Source organism: Salmo salar, chromosome 21 (assembly GCF_965601325.2).
Source record: "Salmo salar chromosome 21, fSalSal1, whole genome shotgun sequence".
Lineage (NCBI taxonomy): Eukaryota > Metazoa > Chordata > Actinopteri > Salmoniformes > Salmonidae > Salmo > Salmo salar.
In genome coordinates, this window is record NC_138311.1 from 26786137 (window position 1) to 26805308 (window position 19172).

General features: G+C 42.9%; 1 protein-coding gene across 1 annotated transcript; it reads right to left on the reverse strand.

The window, feature by feature from the left end:
- Window positions 1-3723: 3723 nt before the first annotated feature.
- Window positions 3724-9215, reverse strand: LOC123723998 (filamin A-interacting protein 1-like). The gene is made up of 2 exons (XM_045704609.2): window positions 9052-9215; window positions 3724-6907 (listed from the first exon to the last, which is right to left on the reverse strand). The coding sequence occupies exon 2, from the start codon at window positions 6586-6588 to the stop codon at window positions 4102-4104; it is 2487 nt and encodes an 828-aa protein (XP_045560565.2). The 5' UTR covers window positions 6589-6907; window positions 9052-9215; the 3' UTR covers window positions 3724-4101.
- Between the last annotated feature and the right edge of the window lie 9957 nt (window positions 9216-19172).

The following is a 19172-nucleotide window of genomic DNA, read 5'->3' on the forward strand; positions in this document are numbered from 1 at the left end:
TGTAATTAATATTACCTGATTAAGCTAATCATGTAAATGTAATTAACTAGAAAGTCGGGGCACCACGGAAGAACGTTTATAGAGCTGTTATCTTCCGAATAAACTCTTAAAATACTTAGTAATATTTTACATCGATAGCAGTCAATATTAACCCTTATCTTATTTTCAATCTCATAATGAAAGTTGTAAATTCTTGGCTATCTTCACGAACCCTGGCTAACAAGTTGAATCAGCAATACAAAATTGGGTTTAATTATTTATTTACTAAATACCTAACTAATCACACAGAATTACAAATACACAGAATACAATGATGTCATACAGAATTCACCCCTGGTGAATGGAACCTGTATGAAAGCTGGTTACACAAAGGAAAGGGGGTTGGGCTTGAATGAAAGAGCGGGAAGATTTAGGAACAAACAAACAGCAGCTATGCTATCGTAAATACATTATCTTATGCATTCTAAATTACCGCCCATTTGGAAAAGGAAAATGCAATAAATATTTACTCTGAGCTGCGCTTCGGTAGATTGGTCGTAGATGCTGGCCGGGTTAGCCAACAGATCTCCCTGTTTTCGGAAGAATGTCTCTGGTGGTAAATTGGATACGTGGTGGTATCTTCGTCCGTCTGTTAGACTGGATCCGTCGTCCGTCCTTTCCTAGCCCACGTCTACAGCGGCTAGGAAGTATCACTTCTGTAGTGAATAAGCTCAAAGTTCATACCAGTTCATACCATAGCTCACGCCAAGGTTGGCTTAGTTGACATGTGTGTCCTTCTAACGTAGAGTCTGCAGACCTCCCGTACTGGAACAACCTGGTTATCTTTTCGTCAAAGGCTTATATAGTGGAGAGGGGGGAAGGACGTGTTTCATCGTTTATAACCCCTCCTCTTCACAGGGGTGGGCCACTGATCAAGCAGGGCACTTTCCTTATGAAAACCCAAATCTCTCATTTGGAAGCTAAAATTACATTTCATCTCCTAACAAACAATTTCAATATCAAACATTTCAATTGCATAACAATTCCATGTTACTCTGATAACTAGAGAGTGTATACTTTCTCAGGTACAGTTTATGTCGTCCTGTCATCAATCATAATGTCCCAGATAACAACGAACTGACATCCATACTTATTACGTTATCAAGCATATTTCCAACTGGTTTTATTACCAAAATATGGTTCCTTTCCCCATTTGTTTGATGTTCCCAGACTCTCTATATTTAACACAGGCTATTCAAGTCCTTCAGTAGGGTCAGAGAGGGGAAGGGACTAAGGTATTTATGGGGGGGGGGGTCATAAACCTTACCCACAGGCCAACGTCATGACAACGGTAATGGAATATTTTGATTTTTTTTGTCACGAAATGCGCTCGCGCGTCACCCTTCGGATAGTGACCTCAACGCACGAACAAAATGGAGCTATTTGAATATAACTATGGATTATTTGGAACCAAAACAACATTTGTTGTTGAAGTAGAAGTCCTGGGAGTGCATTCTGACGAAGAACAGCAAGGTAATCCAATTTTTCTTATAGTAATTCTGAGTTTAGTGCGCACCAAACTTTGTTGGTGTCAAATTAGCTAGCCTGTGATGGCCGAGCTATCTACTCAGAATATTGCAAAAAGTGCTCTCGCCGAAAAGCTATTTTAAAATCTGACACTGCGATTGCATAAAGGAGTTCTGTATCTATAATTCTTAAAATAATTGTTATGTTTTTTTGTGAACGTTTATCATGAGTAATTTAGTAAATTCACCGGAAGTTTGCGGTGGGTATGCTAGTTCTGAACATCACATACTAATGTAAAAAGCTGTTTTTTGATATAAATATGAACTTGATTGAACAAAACATGCATGTATTGTATAACATAATGTCCTAGGAGTGTCATCTGATGAAGATCATCAAAGGTTAGTGCTGCATTTAGCTGTGGTTTTGGTTTTAGTGACATATATGCTTGCTTTGAAAATGGCTGAGTGATTATTTTTGGCAGGGTACTTTCCTGACATAATCTAATGTTTTGCTTTCGCTGTAAAGCCTTTTTGAAATCGGACAATGTGGTTAGATTAACGAGAGTCTTGTCTTTAAAATGGTGTAAAATAGTCATATGTTTGAGAAATTGAAGTTATAGCATTTTTGAGGTATTTGTATTTCGCGCCACGCTCTACCATTGGATATTGGTGAGGTGTTCCGCTAGCGGAACGTCTGTCCCTAAAAGGTTAAAGACCTACTACAGTTTCCTTTTGACCTCATTTAACACCTGATTTACTTAACAAACGGCACATCTCAATAGCTGGTCCAGGTATGAAATGACATGGCACAAGTGGGGGCTGGGCCTTTTCTCTTTTGTCCTCTATTGCTCGTCTATTGTTCTCACAAGCAAGGATGAGATGATGACATCACATCAGACCAACTCCTTGAATGGTTTACACTTTGAAGTTTGCAGCACTATTTTGCTGAAGACATATGTTTTACCTTTAAGTGTGTGTACATTGCTGTATTCATACTTGGGATTTTGTTTTTCAACAGGAAAAGTTAAAACATGAAAGCTAAAAAAAAAATCACTGGAGTGCATCTTTAAAAGTACCACTCCTTCCTTCCTTTTGTAGAGTATGGTATGCTCTGTGTCTGTGTCAGTCGCAATTGTGTGTGTCTATGTGTGTGTTGTGTGTGTGCTTATAAAAAGAGAGGCTGGCAGATTACCTGACCTACTGTATATTATCTTTGACTACCTCAGCTTAGGCTATATGTTTGTTTGCACTTCTGTTTTGTGCTTGAATTGCTTGCCCAAATTAGGCCACTGACTCAGTTTATTTTCACATTGGAACACTGATCCTTGAAATGGATCTCATTTGAGGAAATGTTTTCCCATCAAGAATAGACCTAACATCACTGAGTACACTCAGTTCCCCACAGTGCTTCCCCCCTTCCCTTTGCTCTGCTACTGTACATGGGGCTTTTGATCTGAACTGAGTTTGCCTGCGTATCATTGGATAAGGCTGGAGCCGCTACACACACACACACACACACACACACGTTTTGTTCTTCTGTCCTCATGGGGACCTAAATGAATGTCCATTCAAAATCCTATTTTCTCTAACCATTACCATAACCCTAATCTTAACCCTTACCTTAAACCGTAACCCTAAACATTAATCTAACTCCTAACCCTGAATTTAACCACTAACCTCTTACCCTTAACCTAACCCTAATTGTAACCCTAACCCTAATTTTAACTCTAACCCCAACGCTTAAAATAGCATATGTCCCCATGGGGATGTGGGAAATGGCAGAATGTTCCTTGTTTCACTATCCCCCCTCCCCCCGCACACACGCACACACACACACAGGCCTACAGAGAGTACAGGCATATGCTCATGCTGAGGTTATGGTGTGGTAGAGATGAAATGGTGATATCAGCTTGTAAATATCACTGATCCAAGTACACACATGTTGGAATTTACTCCTTCTTTTCTGTCCCATTAATCTCTATTATAAACCTCTAGGTCATGGTAAAATCCTCTGTGTTAAGGTCTCAGTAAGTATTACAAATCAGTGCATAAAAAAATATCAAACTTTCAGCTATTTTCAACCATTTAAAAGTTAGATTGTTTGTCTTTTATAGTGAATGAGATTAGACCATCAAAGAAAATATAGCCCAATCAAAAAACATGTAAGTAAGCTAGGTTAATATAAAACACATGCTATTTTAGAATGATAGTCAACATATTCATCAGGAATTTATACCCTTTATTAAATGGGCAACACGGGAACAGCAAAATAAACCAAATTGTTTTTAATGTTTAAAAATGTAATGAACACATTATAGTAAAGTATGAAAGGCTATATATGTAAGTAGTAGTCTTAAATGCATTAAGGTGACCATATACAGTGAGTGCAGACCAAGTCCAGTTAGGATTAGATATGTGTTTGATAAGTGATTTTTCATGCACACACTGATGGAATCACACACTTGTTATTATTAGGATGATCTGGCCATTCAGACATAGGCTGGTTTGAGCTGATTCTCTGTTGATTTTGTGGTGAAAGGGACTCAGGATTGGGTAAATAATCTAAGTCACTAGGGGCTGGATGGGGGTGGGCATTTCAATCATAAGGGCCACTTACTGTAATGTGTGAGGGTCGTGAGACAGGGGTGTTCGCAGGGGCTATGGTGATGCTACTGGTGATCTTGCTGTTGCCTTTGACGTGGCAGCCATTGGTCAGTACTGGTGTCCTTAGCTCCCGCCCGGGGGTGTGGTACGGGCCACCAGACTGGCTCTGGGTTATACCATTAAAAGACTGGATGTAGGGGCTCCCAAGGTGGATGTGGATCTTGTTGTCCTCTGTGGTGATGATGCTCGGACCAGTGCTGTTGGACCTCTGTAGCTGCCAGCCATTCTGCCTCTCCGGGCTCACCTGGAATACGGCTTGACCTATGACCTTAGCGGATTCAAGCGATCCAGTGCTGACTGTTAGCATCTGGATGGGAGAGCCAGTGTGGTCAGGCGACACTGACCTGGAGGAATCTGGGGACATGACTGAGACGGGTGTCATGGTGAGAGGGGAGAGGACTCTGTCTGGGCTGCCAAACCCTTCTGATAGTGGGGCACTCTTTGTTCTGGCCACTGGTGAGATGCCAGCATTTGGGATGATGGTGATTCTCTGTTTTGGTGGGGCTCCGCTGGTGGGGATGACGGCGGTGCTGGTATAGGATAAGGCATTGTCAGTGGTGGGGCTACTGATATCCAGCATGGCCGTGTTGAGGCCATGGTCTGGCGTTACCTTGATGTGTAAGGGCTTCCCTGGGGTGTGTGCAAGCATCACATCTCCTTTCTGGAAAAAATTACCGTTCAACACTTTGCAGTTAATGGGATGGTGATTGTCCTTGCCGTTGGGTGAAGGTATGCTGAATCGCCTCACATTATTGTTTTGGTGGTTCAAGCTTTCAATGTTGTTCAGCGGAGGTGAGTTGCACTTGTTGATGACACGATCCTCCTTTTGATTTGGGTCCTCTCCATCGATCTCCTCATACAGTTTACCGCTGAGAGTCAGCGGAGTCAGGCTTCTGTAGTCAGGTGGCAGGGTGTCTGCGGGCTCTGTCTGCACCTCCTTGGTGCACAGGTGGAGGTCTGAGAAGCATCGGCCAGTCATGCCTGGCCGGAGGCTCTTGCTGAATCGCCGGTACCTCTCCAGCTCATGGGTCAGTCCTTCCATCTCCCTGGCCAGCTCCCTGTTCCTGACCTCCTGCTGGGTCAGCCTCTTCTGCAGGGTGGAGCTGTCCGTCTGCACCCGACAGATGGACTCCTCTGTCCCCATCAGCCTCTGGACCTTCTCCTTGAGTGTCTCCACCTCCCTTTTGAGGAGGACAGACTTGACCTGCTCCTCCTGGAGTCGCCTGAGGAGGAGGTGCTCCTGGTTGTTCTCCTTCTTCTCAGCCAGCTGGTACTTGGAGAGCTCCCTCCTGGACTCCTCCAGCTCCACTGCCAGAGCTCTGGCTCTCTCCTGCTCCTCGGAGCACCTCCTCTCCAAAGACTCAAAGTCCTCCTCTGCCTTCATCAGCTCTCCCTCTATCACTCCCTTCTGCATGAGTCTCCTCCTCAGTCTATCTACCTCCTGGGTGAGTTCTTTGACTTTGTTGTCTTCCTGTTGGTAGCCATGGTTAGTGTTGTCCAGCAGGGGGCTCTTAACTTCTCGACATAACTCCACCTTTTTGACCTCCAAGATCAGAATCCTTTTTTTCATGGCGCTAACTTTGCTTTGCAGATCCACACTCCTATCCTCCTCTGCCCTCAGTCTCACCCGCAGCGCGTCCCGCTCTTTCGCCACACTCTGAATCCTGTCCTCGAGCTCTGCTTTAGACCTCAGTGCCTTGCGGCTCTCCTCAATGAGTTTCTCTGTGGCTGTTGACACACTGTCACTCTCAGCCTGGAGTTTCCCATCCTTCTTCTCCTGGAGTTTCTCCTCTGTCTGCCTGAGTCGCTCAGCCATGTTCTTCCTCTCTTCAACCACTACCACTGTGAGTGTTCTCAGCTTGGCAAAGTCCTGTCTCAACGCCCCCTCGGATTTTTCCAGCTGGCCCTCGATGGCTTCCAGTTCCCTTACCCGCACCCTGAGGGTATCCAGCTCTCCAGACAGCTGCTTGGAGCTGGCCCTCTCCTTCTCCAGGCTGCCCTTCAGAGAGCTGCACTCCTGCCTGCTTTTCCCCAGAGCCTCCTCCAGTCTGTCCAGCTCACTGATTCGGCCATTCAGCTTGTCCACCTCGGCCTTCAGGCTGCGGCTCTGGCTGGACTCCCTTCCAAGTTTTCGGTCCAGGTCCCGGCATTGGTCCCCCATTCGGATCAGCTCCTCATCCTTTCCTTCCATCTCCACCACCCTCATCCTCAGCTGTTCCACCTCTGAGAGCAAGCCAGGGGTTGTTGCGCACCCTTCTCTCCCGTGGCCGAGCCTGTCCCTCAGCTCCTTCAGTTCCTCCTCGGCCCTCTGGAAGGCGCCTTTGGTCCCCTCCAGCTCATCCAGCTTTCGACTGAGGGCAGCCAACCGCTGACGCAGCTGCCGGTTCTGGGTGTCCTCATTGGACAGTTTGGCCATCATGGCTCCCTGTTTGAGGCGGAAGTAGGAAGCTTGTTTGTGTAGCTCCGCCACCAGACGAAGTGCTTTAAGCTCCTCCTCCTTTGCCCTGGAATGGGTGGAGTTTAGCTCCAGTTGGGCGTGGTCGGCGATTTCTGTCAGTTTCTGGACGCGTTTACTCTGCTGTGAAAGTTGATTCGTCAGGCGCTGCTGCTCGTCAACGACCAACAATGCAAAAGACTTGAGTTTAGTCAGCTCTTCCTTTAAAGCAGAGACCTCTCTTTTGCTCTCCTCCTCCTTTCTTTCCCAGTAGGCTTTCTCCTGGATGAGCAATAATTTCAGCCTTTAGAAGAGGGAGACAAACAAAAGGATGTGATTCAAAGGGAAAGGTGTGGTTTAACTTACTGATGTAACATATTTAAAAGTCTACAACAACTTGACTTCTGTTGAAGGTTTACGAGCCTTTACTTTCAATCAAATCAAGACATGAAATACCTGCCTGTATTTGTCTTTCTTCTGAATGCAATGTTATCCAGTGTGTGCAAGTCCCCCCACACTCCCTTTCCTCTGTCTACTACAGTACACTTCTGAGCTGGTGAGCTAATGTTCAGACAGGAAATGTACCATGTCCATGACGGAGACTTCATTTCCTCCCTGTTCCCTGGCCCTCAGTGCTCTCTCTAGGAACAATCTCTGTTCCTTCACCCGACCCGTGTGTGTGTGTGTGTGTGTGTTGCCCTTCTCATTTCCCTCCAGTCTCCACATCCCTGTCCTGCTGGCATTTGCAAGGATGTTTTGACTGGCATCACAGATGGTGCCTTGGCAAGGAGCAGTTGGTTAATTATTTTCACCATACACACCAGCATAAACATGTGTTTGAATACACATAAACCTTATACATATACACATACATAAATACACACACAAGAACAAACACGCATGTAGCTAATGTTTGTTCACATTGTTAAGACATTTATTTGATATTCATTGTTTTGTGTTGTAAAACATTTTTCCCATTAAGGCAAGAACATATTTACAGAATCTCAGAGATATAGTGACGGACGCCTGGGTTTGTATAGGGCAGGGCTAGCGTGCAAATTTACAGAAAACTCTTGCATGGAGCTGTATTACTTTTGATGACTTTGCAATGCAATTTAGTAGTTTATTTTCTCTGTAAATATTTATGGGGTTGTTTTTATGAGCATTTTCTTGGCATGCATTATGTTTTACTACAATACCGAAATGCTAATGAGCTGGATGACTGTCAGTACCCAATTGGGATTTTCTCTCATGCACACACACGTGTACTTATGTGTACACACACACACACACACGTGCGCACACACACACACACGTGCGCACACACACGTGCGCACACACACACACACGTGCGCACACACACACACACACACACACACACACACACACACACACACACACACACACACACACACACACACACACACACACACAGGCCCAAAATACAGCCTAACTCTACAGAAATGTACAGTAGCTAGATGAACTGTTTAGCCTATATTGTACACATTTACAGTATTTCTTCATTGACGAACTGAGTTTTCTGTATTGTAATATTCCTGTTTCACTTGATAGATTTTAAATCTTCTCACTGAAAATTCCCAACTGATTTATAACCCACATGGTTCGGAATGCTGGAAAATCAATGCCGGGAGCGCAGCTGGGAAATCTAAACTGAGTTTCTGATTAGCTCATCTCTCTACCCGTAAATGTGATTAGTGATAGTGACCATATTCATCATTTTGTGTTTGTGTGTGAATATTTAGGCTAATGTAGCCTATAATTTAGAGCAAAAGCAATTAAGAGGAATATTTTATAATACTTTAGCAGCCTTATTATTGTTCCCGTTATAGACTATCTTCTCTTTAGACTGAGAATTGCTTTTAGATGTTAGGCTAACCGTTGGGTGTATTTCATTTTTCTAGACTTGTCTGATAAGTTGTTGAGGTAAGTTATCCAAATAAATGTATGGGTGGAATGTTAATTTGAGTGTTTGTAGCAAAGTGAAATACTGTAAGCATAATTTAGCATGTTATCATTATTTTGTATCAATACTCCAGGTTATGTGTAGGCTAATAAGAATAAACCTAAATCCATCCCTGTAATATAGGGGAAGGCAACTAGATTCAACCACGGGCCGATTTTTGTTGGAGTGGATGGTCGGGGGGGCCGGAACATAATTATAATAATTTAGCCCAATAAGAGTTTTTGAAAATAACAATAATTGTATATATACCTTGATTACATTGAGACATGATCACATATGTCCCTTTTTATTTGTGGGAATACTTGGGACCAGATTTCCTGATTTAAACAATTTGTTTGCTGAATTCCTGGTGATTTTCTTTTTTCTTTTAAAACCTAAAACCCCCCCAATCCCCACCCTCCCAAAACTTCACTCAAAGGGACTATACTGTAGCATGTTCTGAGTTCATCTGGGTTTGTTCCTACCTGATCTGTATGTCCGTAAAGTCTCAGATCAAATCCTATTCCCTCCGCTCTCCCACCTCTCCTTCCCGTAGTTCCCAGCAATGTGGACATTCCAGGCAGAAAACTAACATTATGAGAAGTGTTCTCCACACACCCCCAGCCAGACAGCACAGCTCTAGAGCCCATTACATCATCAACAGGACCTTATAAGGGGCTCTGTGATGTACAGACTATTGTGTGTGTGTGTGTGTGTGTGTGTGTGTGTGTGTGTGTGTGTGTGTGTGTGTGTGTGTGTGTGTGTGTGTGTGTGTGTGTGTGTGTGTGTGTGTGTACATGTAAGTGTGTGTACGCATCATGAACAATTTGTTTGTCATGTTTGCTAATCTTAAGTGTGCTGCATGCGGGGGTGTGTGGTGTGTGTGTGTGTGTGTGTGTGTGCGTGTGGGTGTGGTGGGTGTGGGGTGTGTGTGTGTGTGTATGGGTGTGTGTGTGTATGGGGGTGTGTGTGTATGTGTGCGTGTGAACTGGATATAAGCCTATTCCAGATGAGGTCATGTTGCAGCCATGCCGGAGAGGCTGATGGGAAGGACAGAGGAAGAGACTTTACTCAGAGAGAGAACGAAAGAGAGAAGAGGGACCTCACACTCAATCTCAGTTCTAACAAGTTACTTGGCAACACTCACATTAGTGTACAGTACAGAGACGGGGTGGTGTGTGTGTGTGTGTGTGTGTTGTGTGGAGCCACATGTTTGTGCTAGCCCCCGTGCCTGGGGCCTGATAACCTGACTGAGGGATGACATCATCATAGGTCTGCAATCACATCCACATGTGTAGCGGTATGCTCTATCACTCCCTTTTCCCTCTCTATTGCTGGTACATGGGACAGATACATTGAGGTGTAATCCATATAGGGTGTTCTATAGGTGCACAGAAATGCTTTCCCCTCAGGAACACTGTCCGAGGCACACACACAAAAACACACACAAACACACACACACACTTGCAGGCTCTCTCAAACACACATACATGTGTTCACACACATACATAGCATTACAAGCATTTCGCTACACCCGCAATAACATCTGCTAACTATGTGTATGTGACCAATGAAATTTGATTTGATATACAATGCCTTCAGAAAGTATTCATACCCCTTGACTTATTCCACATTTTGTTGTGTTACAGCCATAATTCTAAATGGATTAAATATATGTTTTTCTCACCCATCTACCACAATACCCCATACTGACAAAGTGGACATGTTTTTAGACATTTTTGCACATCTATTGAAAAGTAATACCTAAGTATTCACACCCCTGAGTCAATACATGTTAGAATCACCTTTGGCTGTGAGACTGTCTGGGTAAGTCTCTAAGAGCTTTGCACACCTGGATTGTGCAATATTTGCACATTATTTGTTTTTAAATTATTCAAGTTCTGTGAAATTGGTTGTTGATCATTCCTAGACAACCATTTTCAGGTCTTGCCATAGATTATCAAGCACAGTAACTCAGCCACTCAGGAACATTCACTGTCTTCTTGGTAAGCAACTCAAGTGTTGATATGGCCTTGTGTTTTAGGTTATTGTCCTGCTGAAAGGTGAATTCATCTTCCAGTGTCTGGTGGAAAGCAGACTGAACCAGGTTTTCCTCTAGGATTTTGCCTGTCCTTAGCTCCATTTTGTTTCTTTTTTATCCTGAAAAACTCCCTATTCCTTAACGATTACAAGCATACCCATAACATGATGCAGCCTCCACTATGCTTGAAAAGCATATGTTTCTCCATAACACTTCGTATTCAGGACAAAAAGTTAATTGCTTTAGTGCCTTGCTGCAAACAAGTATGTTTTATTCTGTTCAGGCTTCCTTCTTTTCTACCTGTCAATTATGTTAGCATTGTGGAGTAATTACAATGTTGTTGATCCATCCTCAGTTTCTCCTATCACAGCCATTAAACTCCGTAACTGTTTTAAGGTTTTAAAGGAAATAAGCTTTAAACCTGCAAAATGCGAATGGGAGGTGCGGGATGTTCCCAATGCTGGAAGGGGGGCATGAGTGAAAAAGTTTTGGAACCCCTGCTTTACACCACTGGTATAAAAACATCTCAATTTAAGTCATTTTAAATTCAAGCTGCAACACAACAAATTTGGAGTCAAGAGGTGTGAATACTTTCTAAAGGCACTGTGCTGAGACACACACCAGTATTTCCGCTCCAGTCATTTATGTGTGGCGTTGCATCACAGCAAAACCATTTCATTTGAAGATGCTAGAACAGTCCACATTTACTTTTCTTCTGCAAACAAAACCTGTAATGAATATAAAAATCAGACAACCCCATAGTAGAATAGTTTATCTATGTACCTTATTGGTTTTTTGTTGTGTGTTCTACATGAGAGAAATATTTATCTCGAGCCACATTCAAGTTACGAGTGCCAGGAGGGAAACATGCATTCTGACAAGCAGTCAACGCACAACAATTATTGCTATTTTGGGGAAAACAGCAGTTTTAATGGCCTTTGTTAAAAAGGGGGGATCCCAGCTTTGCATTCCTACTTTATTTATTTCTCAACTTGTAAATGTGCGAACTACACCATTTTAAACCCAGAGTATTTAGCAGCAGCATGGTTAAGCACGTGCATAAAGATGGCGGCCCCACATCTACTTACTACAGTTCACCGTATTGTACAGTGCTCTTCATTACTCTTTTTTTGTATTGGCATTAAGACAGTATACATGATCCCAATTCGATCTCCAAGAGGGCGCAATTAAAAAAATGTAAAAGTAGATTGATGTAACGCTCGTCGTTTGTAGTTGAAGAAGTGGACTAAAGCGCAGCGTGGTAAGTGCTCATGATTATTTTTTTCAAGAAACACTCAAGCAAAATAACAAAAGGGAAAAACGAAAACGCACAGTTCCGTCAGGCACATACGCTAAACAGAAAATAACCTCGCACAAAACTCAGGTGGAAAACAGGCTGCCTAAGTATGATTCCCAATCAGAGACAACGATAGACAGCTGCCTCTGATTGGGAACCACACTCGGCTCAAAAACAAAGAAATAGAAAACATAGATATTCCCACCCGAGTCACACCCTGACCTAACCAAACATAGAGAATAAATAAGATCTCTAAGGTCAGGGCGTGACAATTGAGCTGATTTATAGTTACATTGAACCATGTCGTGCACCGTAGTTTAAAAAGTCTGGATAGTTCTCATACGAAGACGTCATATCTTAATATCTCCATCTATATGCACCTTCACCATTTACTGTGAGTGCATAAGGGAGGGTGGGGCTAAATGTTACACGGGTCAACTGTAGAGTAACTTGTTGTAAAACACCACCCTACTTAACATTTTTTGGGGGGAGTGACTTAAATTATGATGAGACAGATTACATTTTTTGTTTAGCAAAAGTAGTGGCAACCATGGAAAGTGGTGGGGGTAAAATGGTGAAGGTTTCTGATAGAAGTACAGGCAGGGGGCATATTACCCCGGGTGGAAGTTTACCCCATGTTTCCCGAACAAGTAGGGCTACATTATATTTACTGTGTTTATGCAATTTTTTGAGAACCCTGGAACGCCAAAACAAGGGACACACACAAACACACACATGTTTGACATGCACTCATTTACACCAATGACTGCATATGAATGGCCAAAGCCATCGATCACGTGATACCATTCAATCCCATGTGAAGACTCAATAGCGCATTTGAAGCCAAAGAAGTTGGTTAATCGATTAAAATAAATCAAAGCAATTATTGGTACCATGATTGACATAAACAAAAGTTTTAATTACACTAAGATTGAACACGAAGATTGCCATTCCCATTCACTATAACGGGGGATACTGTTTTCTGAAAACGATGCCTGAAGTAACGTGGCCGGCCTTGAAATTTGTGGCTTCAATGAGCGGGGGCTGTCGTTCTTCCCTGATCTCCACACACACACACACACACACACACACACACACACACACACACACACACACACACACACACACACACACACACACACACACAGGAAGATGCTCTTGGAGCTGTCTCTCTTTCCCATGGGAACTGATTCTCTTGAGGAACAACATTGTGGCTAAACACTGGTCAATTCACTCAGAGGAGGAAATAGACGTTTTTCCCTCCTTTTTGCTGGAGAAAAAGCCTCAAGTCCCCAATTAAGGGTGAAATATGTCCCCTGTGACATGTCGTCATCACACAAGCATTTTCAAAACAGCCCAAAGACCCACAGTTCTCTGGAAACTTCTCTATTTATAGAAGGGACTGTTGGTGAGTATGTGTGTGTATGTATGTATGTGAATTAGTCAGCATAGGACTAAAGCTCAAGCCAAACACACAGAGAGAGGGACAAGAGGGAGTAGCTCATGTGACATCCATTAAACCTGGACCAAGCTGATTAGCAGCATGTGGCTCCAATTCCAATAGCAAATAACAGCAACAACACTGTAATAGCCCTGATGTTTTCAGGTAGTAGTTTACAATGAAGGCAGGAACTACTGTACGTTATGCAATTCAGAAGTGTGTTAACACTTTTTTTCCCCATTTAACCTGTTGAGGAAAAGCTTGGTCTGGAGTTTTACCTGGTCAGTTCCCATGGTCAGGGAAAAGCTCCTCTTCCCTACCTATGCGTACTGTATAATCAATTAATTGAAAACTGAAGGAATGGGATGTGTATTAGACAGTGCTCCTCATTCCAGCCCAATCCACTGTCCTGGAATACTTCAGGAATTTATTCTTCCTTCCTCCCTTGAAGTAGCTTAGGCCTATGGGTTGGCAGATGGCCCAGCGGTTAGAGTGTTGGATCAGTGACCGAAAGGTTACTAGTTTGAATCCCTGAGCAGAAACATCTGCTGATGCGCCCTTGAGCAAGGCACTTAATCCTAATTGCAACATGGTCATCGTTGATAATGGCAGACCCTGGCTATCGTGTCTCAGGGGGAATTGGGATATGCAAAGAAAGCATTTCCAATTCACATATTTATACACACTTATACATGTGTGAAATGGTGCATGTTGTGCACCAAATTACTATACGCCCAGACATAACTGGATAGGTGAAAGCTATGTGACGGAGGGCTTGCAGATGCAGACACCTATAGCCTAAATTGAGGAAGAAGGATGCATTTTGAAAGTATTCAGAAGGACCACTAACTCTAAACACAGGGTTCATGGGGTCCTGTTTCGCGTCAAGGAAGGGCTGGCTGCCTCATTGCCTTTCCACAATTACATGAATGATTGAATCTCTCAAAGGCATTTCCAGGAAAGCCCTCAAAATGGCTGCCATGTAATAGGCCTGTTATATGAGGAGAGCTGATGTTTGTGACAATGCTGTTGCTGATTGCAGTTATCTGCTTGAGCTCACAATTTATTAAGTTGTGTACATCTCTTATGTCCCTGCCAGTGGTAGGCCCTAATCAGCAGTGTGTGTGAATGTGTATCGGGGGTTTTACCTCATCAAATCATGGCCAGTGTTGAGTCAAGCAGGGCCTCTCTGCTGTCCTAAGTGCCTCTACTCTGCTCTTTTATAAAGAGCTGACTCCATTGTTGCCAAACTACTCAGAGGAAGGAGTTCATTTGTGATTTATAACTGATCTGTCAGAGGAAAAAAAATTGCGTAAATTAAGGCTGTTCTTGGTGTTTGGCAGACTCCAGAGCCTGTTGTCAACACAGTTCTCTGTGCAAGGCAACTGTAATCCTTCGGGTTATTGTATCCCCTTCTTTTCCCCTGACCCTTCTCAATGGCACAATGGCAAAGTTCAGACCATTATTGAGTCAAGCTGTTCAGACAATGGATTCACTTAGACCTATTTGGAAATGATTGGTTGTATCTAATCAATAAGCAATATTTTAGAGTTCTGAATGAACCCATCAGTTTATATCGTGACAAAAGAGTTGTGACTTCTGAATGAGTTTGCAGTGCCAGATCCTCCTGTTAATGGCCCTGACACATTACTGGCTGAGTGGACGGATGTGTGAGCGTGGAGGACAGATGAAACAGCTGGTTTCCACGACGACTCAGCCAAGTTTACACTGTCCTCAATCCTGTCCCTTAGGATGACCAATTAAAACATTTTATTGACACCCTTGATAAAGATGAGCAAAAATTACTGTATAAAATAAATACTGAACTACATACTGAGCTATATTGTGTGCTCCACAAAATTGGGAAAATATATAATTTTATACTAGTACAATTCCTCAGAGAATGAGTTTTGTTAAAAATGAATAATTTGTTTAAAAAGCAATAATTCAAATACTGATTCTCATTTCGACACCAAACAGCTCTCTTTTTATGTCATCTGACCAAAGCACCGGTTCCAATCCAAGTGCAAATGCCGTTTAGCAAACTCAAAATAGAGCTGTTTGGCCACGCAGAAAATAACCCCATACCTTCTGTAAAATATGGTGGTGGAACTTTGATGTTATGGGGCCATTTTGCTTCCATTGGTCCTGGGGCCCTTGTTAAGGTCAACGGCATCATGAACTTTACTCAGTATTCTGTATGGAGGAATGGTCTAAGTTCCCTCCCAATGTGAAGCAAGGATATGCATATTCTTTATACCATTTGAAATGAAACACTTTGAAGTTTGTGGAAATGTGAAATTAATGTAGGAGAATATAACACATTAGATCTGGTAAAAGGTAGTATATTTTTTTATACCATCATCTTTGAAATGCAAGAGAAAGGCCATAATGTATTATTCCAGTCCAGGTGCAACTCAATATTAGGTAGGTGTTCTAAATGTTTTGTACAGTGTAATTTCGTGATATGTAATTGTATCGATTTTTCCCCTATCTCTGGCTTGGAGTGGCCATCTGTTATGTGCCACAAGACTCTCTTACATTTAGATGGTTATGATGTGATTATTCGAACAATCCCGTCAATTCTTTGGGACGCATTTGAGAAAACATGTACTAGTCTGGAGAAGGTTGCTGGTGCGGGGCGATATTTTAAGACGTGCGAGTGAGTAAAAGATAATGCACACAGACGTGTGTGTGTGTCGTCAACAACATGTGGGAGCGGTTAACACTTAAGACCTGTCAACCTAATGACGGGGCATAGAAAACAGAGATTCAAAGCATGGTCTGATGTCTGGGGTTTGAACAGTCAGATCACTGCATTCTGATAGACATGTGTAATCATGCTGTAACACGCAATGATGGCCTAATCATACTATAACACGCAATGATTACATCATCCTTCACATAATGAATAGCCTAAAGTCTACAGTTCACGATCACAGCAGAACATCTAGGCAAATCTCTGTATACACACTCTCTTGTAACTCTTCCACACAAACACGTTTCTTATCTAATCTCTTTTATTTACCATAGGATGGGGAAAGAGGGAGGGAAGGGGCGATCAGATATTAAGTGGATAGCTTTAAACCCTGAGTGGGTGGATTGAGAGAAGGAGGAAAGGATGGAGAGAAATAGATATTAAGAGGAGCAGAGTGGGAGACATTCCTTACTGAGGCACTGTATATTATTTATTTAGAGGAGAGGAGGATGGATGAGAAATGGATTGAGAGCTGATAAACTTTAGATATGTTCCTGACTCAGTCGCTTGTCTTATTTACGCAGGAGATGGGATGGAGTGATGACACAGAGAGAGAGAGAGAGAGAGAGATAAATGGCAGATTAAACATCGCTTACTTCCAGTATTTACTTTTTCCTCTCCAGCACTACCATGTGTAGTCTCTTGTCAAAGCATGGAGAATTTTCTCTTTCTCTAATGTTTAAAGAGAGGTCATTATCACTGACGCAATCTCCAACCTTCTGTCTCCGTCAGGCTCCAAGGAATGTGTGTGTAGGAGTGTGTGTGTATTTTTAGAAAGGGAGAGAAGTAGAGAGGATAAATAATGTTGTAACAACAGTCTGATTGAACGAGTGTGTCTGATATCAAAGATAGACATGGCAAATTAAATGTAAGCCTTGTGAAGCTTAGAGTTGTGTGTGTGTATGCACACTGATCTCACTCTTCTAGAATGTTCTCAGTCCACCTGCACAATGTCATTTATTGTTGGGAAGAGGGTGAGACAGGAGGGAGAGAGAGGATGAAGTGAGAGAAAAACATAGATCCTTCACGCTCTTACCTGTTCTCATCTCACCCTCACCTAGAATCTCTTCGTTGTGTGTATGTGCGCTCGCATGTCAGTGGGAGGACTTGGCCATGGTATACTGGCTGTGTTGTCTGTATGTCTGTACTGCCTGCCTGTCTCAGTGCTAAATCGAGGTTAGCCAGGAATGCATGAGTAAGTCGCACGCTAGTCTACAGATCGGGCTAACATGGCTGTAACAGTGACGGTGTCTACTGCTCTTTATATTCATCATCCTAGATGTATCACAAAGGGTGGTATGTGTTGATTCCTAGGTCTGAATCACAAGCCGTATGAATGGGTGTGAGAATGTATGTCTTCCTGTAGACTACAGACATTCCTGTAGTCACTGTTAGAAGTCTAACGACCTCCAGAGCCCACACCCCATCTAATAACAATTTCATTTATTTGGACTCAGAATCGTCTTTTTGACACAGCCGCTGTCAATACAGTATATGGTTTCGCTCAGAAACACGTCTTTAACCCAGTAATCGCTGCTGTCCCAACCTGAAAGCCCACACATCTAAAGCTTTGGCTGCATACAAATGTGTGTGTGCAGGACCCTAGACTAAGTTTTTTCACCTTGTCTGTTGATTACACCAGCACAATTTGTACTACTGCGCGCCGATAATGAACTGACCCGTGTCCGATAATGTACCTGCATTCCATACAGAACCAGGCTAATAATGGCTAGCCATCTTTAAATTAGCATGCCCTTGTGTTCTTAAATTGATTTGGATAGATTTAGAGTTCAACTCATGGTTTCCGTTAGGAAAATGTGGCGCTGGACATTTGACTGGCAGAATTTTAATTTACCAGACCCATATGCATTGGGTGCGTAACCTGATTAGGGCGTCGCACCCACTGGGGTCAGAATGACAGAAACCAGATTTTGATTATGGTCATTCATATTAACAGAACATGCAAGTCAAATTCTTACAAAATTCTGATGTGCACTTTGAGGATGTTAGAATAACTGTCCACATTTACTTTTCCTCATCAACAAGACCAGTAAGCAACAGCAACATCACCAGCCTACTTCAATCTAATATCCCCAGAGTAGAAAAGTTATCTTATTCTATTGGTTAGCTAGAAAGAAATAGCCTTTTCCAAACAGTCTCTGGGACAGTTGTGGGACGATAGATCCCAAAAACCAGTAGGCCTTGGCTAAATAAAAAATAAAAACATTAAAAAGCAATGAGTCTGATGTATCGAATCAGAACGTTTAGCTTAAAATGTTGATAAACTATTATTTCTTCACATTATCAAATCAAAGTTTATTTGTCACGTGCTCCGAATACAACAGGTGTAGACCTTATAGTGAAATGCTTACTTACAAGCCCTAACGAACAGTGCAATTTAAGTTAAAAAGTAAACAAAAGATAAGTAAAGAAATAAAAATAAAAAAACAGTAAAATGACAGTGAAAATAACGGTCGCGAGGCTATATACAGGTGGTACCAGTACAGAGTCAATGTGCGGGGGCACCGGTTAGTCGGGCTAATTGAGGTAATATGTACATGTAGGTATAGTTAAAGTGACTATGCATAGATGATAAACAGAGAGTAGCAGCAGCATAAAAGAGGGGGTTGGCGGGTGGGGGGTGGCGGGTGGCGGGACACATTGCAAATAGTCAGAGTTGCCATTTGATTACCTGTTCAGGAGTCTTATGGCTTGGGGGTAAAAGCTGTTGAGAAGTCTTTTGGTCCCAGACTTGGCACTCTGGTACCGCTTGCCATGCGGTAGCAGAGAGAACAGTCTATGACTGGGGTGGCTGGGGTTTTTTTACAATTTTTAGGGCCCTCCTCTGTAGAGGTCCTGGATGGCAGGCAGCTTAGCCCCAGTAATGTACTGGACCGTACGCACTACCCTCTGTAGTGCCTTGCGGTCGGAGGCCGAACAGTTGCCGTACCAGGCAGTGATGCAACCAGTCAGGATGCTCTTGATGTTGCAGCTGTAGAACCTCTTGAGGATCTGAGGACCTTTCTCTTGTCAATGACAGGGATTTCGGCCTTGTCGGGTGTCTGAAGT

Coding starts and splice junctions, on each gene's coding strand:
- LOC123723998 (XM_045704609.2), bottom strand. CDS start 6,588: ATGATGGCCAAACTGTCCAATGAGGACACCCAGAACCGGCAGCTGCGT.